This window comes from Solanum stenotomum, chromosome 8, assembly GCF_019186545.1.
Source record: "Solanum stenotomum isolate F172 chromosome 8, ASM1918654v1, whole genome shotgun sequence".
In the NCBI taxonomy this organism is placed as follows: domain Eukaryota; kingdom Viridiplantae; phylum Streptophyta; class Magnoliopsida; order Solanales; family Solanaceae; genus Solanum; species Solanum stenotomum.
Window position 1 is genome coordinate 21863009 of NC_064289.1, and position 6266 is coordinate 21869274.

General features: G+C 33.8%; 2 protein-coding genes across 5 annotated transcripts; one reads left to right on the plus strand and one right to left on the minus strand.

Moving 5' to 3' along the window:
- Positions 1-1019: 1019 nt before the first annotated feature.
- Positions 1020-2089, plus strand: LOC125873253 (mitogen-activated protein kinase kinase kinase 20-like). The gene has a single exon (XM_049554153.1). The coding sequence runs from the start codon at positions 1118-1120 to the stop codon at positions 2021-2023; it is 906 nt and encodes a 301-aa protein (XP_049410110.1). The 5' UTR covers positions 1020-1117; the 3' UTR covers positions 2024-2089.
- Positions 2090-4094: 2005 nt separating this feature from the next.
- On the minus strand, positions 4095-6044 carry LOC125874213 (uncharacterized). Of its 4 annotated transcripts, none has more exons than XM_049555058.1 (5): positions 5908-6044; positions 5257-5347; positions 4774-5163; positions 4634-4695; positions 4095-4530 (listed from the first exon to the last, which is right to left on the minus strand). In XM_049555058.1, the coding sequence occupies exons 2-5, from the start codon at positions 5312-5314 to the stop codon at positions 4420-4422; spliced, it is 621 nt and encodes a 206-aa protein (XP_049411015.1). In that variant the 5' UTR covers positions 5315-5347; positions 5908-6044; the 3' UTR covers positions 4095-4419. The 4 variants fall into 4 exon arrangements, with proteins under 4 accessions (XP_049411015.1, XP_049411013.1, XP_049411017.1 ...); XM_049555056.1 differs by having other exon boundaries at positions 4774-5166; XM_049555060.1 differs by having other exon boundaries at positions 5257-5344; positions 5908-6043.
- Positions 6045-6266: the final 222 nt, after the last annotated feature.

A 6266-nucleotide genomic window follows, 5' to 3' on the forward strand; every position in this document is an offset into this window, starting at 1 on the left:
AAACACAATTTAAATTGAGCGCTTCCGCTAGCCAAAGGTAATATAGTATTAAAATCATATCAATAAAAATTAATTCAAATAAGAAATCGAATAAAATTAGTTAATTATTATTCAGGTGATTAAAAGTTAATCTAGTTATGATTATGAACCACCAATTATAGACAAAATTGTCACTAAAGACAACTGATGACAATCCCAAATGATACTTTCACTAAGAGAAGTAAGGGTGACAAAACATGTGCAAGATGATTATGGAAAAACGAATATACTCTATTATTCATGTCTTAAGTCTTATCAATTCTCATGATTTCAATAGTTAATTAGAATAATCCTAAGACATAGATTCCTCTTTCGAGCAAGTCTAAATTTAATTGAATAAACTAATTACAATTCAGTGAACATAAATATGCAAGAAAAGGGATTCAGATTTACTCTTGAGGAAGAATGTATTTTGATTTTTGACTATTTTATCACTTTAGTAAAACCTATGATTTCAATAAGTTCTTTTGATTACTCTAACAAAATCACGAATTAAATTTTAAAAAATGCAAAGATAGTTACTAAATTGTCTTTACGGCAATTAATTAGTCTACCATCAATGTACCTTTTTAATCTCATTTTCTAAATTAAATAAAATAGAATACCTTAAATGCAAAGATAGTTTCAATAAGTTTTTTCTTCATAATCTCATTCTATAAATTAAAATAGAATAACTAATTGTGTCCTTTTAGTGATTTTTTTATTTTTATAATTATTATTTAAGGACAATTTTTAACTCTTTTCCATTTTTTTTTTAAAAGTAGAAACGTTTTAGTATGGCGCTAGCTAAGTAATACGAATAATAAATATAAATAAGATAACTATAACAGGAATAAAATAAGATAACTTGAAAAGTTGGTTACAATTTACACTCATATTACTAAAAAAGAAAAAAATGTGACGAGGACAATATTAAAATATCTACCTATCATTAGTACAATTTACCTGAAGTTAAACTACAAGGAAATTTAGAAGTAACGCGGTCGGCGCAATCTTGGTAGGATTAGGAATCACGCCGTCCCTATTATAAAGGTATATAAAAACCCCAATTACCTAACAAAAAACATACATAGATTCAATGGCTTCCATTAGATGGAGCAGAGGAAGAACTATTGGAAAAGGCGCTGAAGGTATTGTCACTTTAGCAACTACACACAACAATTTCTCCATCGCTGTCAAATCTTCTTTGTTTTCTTGTTCCAAATCGTTACAGAAAGAGAGAGAATTCCTTAACGAATTTCAAGATTGTTCCCAAATTATTCGCTGTTTTGGAGCGGATGTCACTGAAGAAGATGGCGATATTCTCTATAATATATTGCTCGAATACGCTGTTGGTGGAAGTTTAGCCCATCGAATTGGTAAAAAATCAGGATTGCCGGATTTTGAGGTAAAAAAGTACTCGAAATCAATTCTATTGGGGCTTAGGGTTGTTCATGGAAGGGGTTTTGTTCATGGTGATATCAAACCGCACAACATTCTACTCGTGGGTACTGAAAAAACTGCCAAAATTGCGGATTTTGGATTCGCAAGCAAGGTTGGAATTGGGAGTAAGAAAAGAAAGCTTAGGGGAACACCAATGTATATGGCACCAGAATCAGTGCTTGATGATGAATATGGAACTCCGGCTGATATTTGGGCTTTCGGATGCACTGTTTTTGAGATGATTACTGGGAAGAAAGTGTGGGATTGCACTGATCCTCTTCATCTTTTGTGCAAAATTGGAATGCAATCACCGGAGTTGCACGACGACAAGTTATCTAAGCAGGCAGAAGATTTTCTGAATAAGTGCGTTGATAGGGATCCGCATTCTCGATGGACAGCTGATCTGTTGTTGAATCATCCTTTCCTTTCATCTGATAATAATGATGTTCATCAGAGGAAGAGGAAGGAACTCAACCTTGTTGATCTATGCAATAGTACAGAGCTGAAACCAACGAAACTGTTGACCAACAAGAGGAGAAGAAAACTAGTGGAAAGATGTTGATTATTATTCATCTTTTGATTACTCTGTATAAAGTAACACATTGGCAACCTTCTGATCCTGCCCCTTGTATTAAAACAAAACAATTTTATGATATATGATAGTAGTAGTAAGTACTATAAATGAATGAGAAACCTCTTTGCTAAAAACTAGTCCATCATGAGTTAAGAGACCAGGTCTCTTGACAAAACTAGTAATAGAAGTATTTAAGTAAAGGATTAAAGTAAGTAACACAGATCTTTACATGGAAACCTCTTTACTCAAGAAAGAAAAAACCACGACATGTCACATAAAATTTCTCAAAACTTCATCAACTTCAAACAATACGTTGATATAGACTCAACTACGTACCGCGGATTAAACTCTTGATCCTACACACCTTATAACTCCTCTATTACAAGACACAAAACAATAACTCTATTGTCCAGTATATCAACTACCTCTAGATAATATAGATTTCACTACAAATACCACTTGATCACTAACTTTAACCACAAACTCAACTCACAATCACAAAAGATGAAATGATCTACAATCATTTATATTATAGGAGTAGATCAACAAATATGAGAGCACAAGACACTAAACTCAAACAACAACGGAAGACAATGCAATACTCAATCAGGTCCCTCGTTGTACGTGTGAGAAGACTTTCTACTTGAGAATGGCTTTTGCTTTTTGTATTTTCTTGATTGCAAAAACTAGGTTTAATCTTGTCAACATGTTCATTTTATAAGAGAGACAAAAAACCTAGTTAACACGCCATTGATCGAGGACTGGTGTCCTCCGCACATATGTTGCAGTGCCCACCAACCACTGTAGTTTCTGCATCTTTACAACTGCACACAATTGACCTGACCTTTAACATGAGAGTTCTGAGGACCATGTCCTTTGCACCTTAGTTTGTTAATTCATCAAAACCTAGAATATAACATTATCATTTAAAGATATAATGTTCATGTTTGAGAGGAACTTTGAGTTTTGAGTTGACAAACTCTATATAAATTGAGCGTTTCGCTAAATAAAGATAATATAGTATTAAAATGAGATAAGGCATAAGTATTCTTTAGACTATAATCAAAATTTCAGAGACACATCTAAACTTAACTAGGGTTCTATTACCCCCTAAATTATTTTAAAATGGAATAAATACACCACAAACACTGACATGGCATAGAGAGTGTGCACACTCTCTTGAAGGCAAGTGTTGAGTGCACAAATTGGACACGTGTCATTTTTTTATTAGTAACTTTACAATTAGTTAGTACATATACTTATTGATATTAAAAATTATATATATTTAATTATTTTTATTTCTTTGTAAAATATTTATTTTAATTTCTTCTTCACTTCAAAACTTTTTTTAATTACTCCCTCTGTCCCATTTTATGTGGCAACATTTGACCGGACACGAAATTTAAGAAATAAATGAAGACAGAAAAAATAAAATCAGGATTGCCGGATTTTGAGGTAAAAAAGTACTCAAAATCAATTCTACTTGGGCTTAGGGTTGTTCATGGAAGGGGTTTTGTTCATGGTGATATCACCGTTGTCTGTTCATAATACCTTTGTTGAAGCGAAGGACACCAGCCGCAGTATGTGTCCTGTCGGTAGCTGATCGATTTCTCTCTTTTTTTGTGGCTGAGTACGGTTCTTGTTGAACACCTTTTTTTTTTCTAATATTTTTGGTTTAGATACTTCCCTTTTCATCATTGCTTCTTCACTCTTGTAATTTTTCAAACCTGTTTCTGAAAATGCTTATCTTGAGATCTATCATAAGGTCTGCGTCCACTCTAGGTATCTTTATACGTTACATCATCTAAATGCAAGTTTCGATCCACCGTAGTCCTATTTTTTTCTTCTCTTTCCCATACAACATAAGTTAATTCATTATTTCAAAGGACTGAAAAGGTTGAAGGAATGTTATTCCTTCAATCTCCCTGCATAACCTTCTGTCATAGTGAGATCAAAGAGATTATACAACCTAGATAAAGACAAGCATGTTACTGGTCTCTAATAAAAGACAGACAAATAAAACAGTAATCCCAACTTGAAAAGGTCTAGAAAACAACTATTAACAACAATTCATCCAATCAAACATGAACAAAAAAATTAGAAAAACAATAGGAGGAAAGAATACAAAAGCATAAGATAGGTGATAAAATGTGAAACAAGGAAGAACAAAACAACGTGAACAGTCAAACAGCTGACTGACCGATAACTACAACAGATATATTTAACATGTTTCAATGGGATGCGAGTGATTCTTTAGCTCAAAGAAGTGTCCATCAATGGTTTGAATGGATAGGTGTTCCAATCAATGCAAAATCTAGAACACTGTCATCCATCCAGCTGACATATCGTGATTTAGGAGATGCAACACAAGGGGGAAAAGATGCTCAAGCTCGATTTTGCTCACATCTACGAACCTCATCATAAAACATCAGTTCTGGCATCTCTTCCACTTCGGCATAATTCTTCATTGGGCTATCTGGCTGATATGTTGATGACTACATTTCAGAAACAAAATGTAACTTAACAAAGCAGAAATTGAAATACAAAAGCATTGAATGTGTACGTGAGGAAAAAAGGTGCTAAGAATGCAAATAATACCTTCGACTTCATTGATGGTTTTAGTGCATGTGGAGATGCTCCTAGATGCACAGGGACATCATCTGCCAAAGGAAAACTGGATCAGCAAAATATTTTCAAAAAAAGATATAACACGATTCAAGTATCAGCATTGACCGTACCATGATCTAATCCAATTTCCTTCAGAAAACAACTCATGTCCATCACCTTTCTCTGTGCTTTGACGCAATTCTGATGATTATGGAGAAATTGTTCTTTTGCAACTGGCGACGACTTGCTTGAGTTTGTAAGATCAGCTAGTGCTTTCCTGCCACCCTTTTTCTCCAGACCTTTAGAATAGTTAGCTTTCGTTCCTGCACTAAATTTCTTTCTAGAGGCATCATGATCTTTCCCAATAGAAATTCTATTGATGGAATTATTTTTCTTTGATGCTTGTAGAGCAGAAGGCTTTGCCGAGTTTGAGATATCATTAAGCGCTTTTCTCCCACCAATCCCTCCTCCTCCTTTCTTCTGTGCCTTGTAGATACCATTCTTCCCCACCAGAGAAGCCCCTGCTTAAAAAAAAAAACACACAAAATTTTTAGCTAAGAAATAGTAACAAGATCACATCAATGTATTTCATATGTGCAAGATGAAATTTATACCATCATAGTGTACACTTATATTCTGATCTTGAATCAGGTAAGCTCCTGGTGTAGCCATTCCTATCAGCAAAATTGTGCAGTATATCCCCTGCTGTAAATCCCAAAATAGAAGCAGAGCAACAAGAAACGAGTGATTAAACCACAAACATACTATGATAAACCTAGGGCGTATTGGACCAACAACGAGAAAATTGAACAACACCAGCCTATTCTAAGCAGAAACAACTTCTGGTGTATTATCAATGTTCAATCAATTTGATAATTACAGTTCAAAATAGGAAGATGAGAAGACAAGAGGAGTTGCTCCGATGGTAAACACGGTTCACCTCCAATCCTATATTCAGTCTTCTAGAAAATTGAGCTTCTCGGTAATTCCGCCCTAAATTCTTGACATTGGAAACCCCCTCCCATTTTCAACCGTCAAGAAATTTTACTTCCATTGAACAAAATTAAAACCAAAGGGTGGCCATGAAATTAGTACTAATCACCAGAAATGTCAGGGATGCAGAAAACTGGGGAAATACAGAAAACAGAAATGAAGCAACAAAGGAAACATCAATATGCTAATATCAATCGAGATTTCAACAAACAACCGCATGAAATACGTAACAAATTTGAATATTTGCAGTAGAACAAAGACAGAAAACTCACAGAATTGATTTGACCAACTAAAATTTTCAGTGTTGTTCACAAATTTATTCCAAAAATGTCAGTCTTTCTTCTTTCTAAGCGATTTAATCGAATTCTTTTATGTTGTGTGTTAGTTAATCCTGAAAGTAAGTTTTTAAGTTGCAAAACGCAAGTTTTGGTGAGAGATAAAGTAAGTATATAGAAACGTCCTGCAACGGTCATATTTCCTATTATCTACTGGTTTTTACTTTTCATTCACCAAGGAGCGTTTTGGTTTAGGGACAAAATTTATTATGCGGTTAAGCAAATTTATATTATTTAATTACTTATAATAGTTATAGTTTGCTATAATTATCACTCGCAACTAACATTATACATTA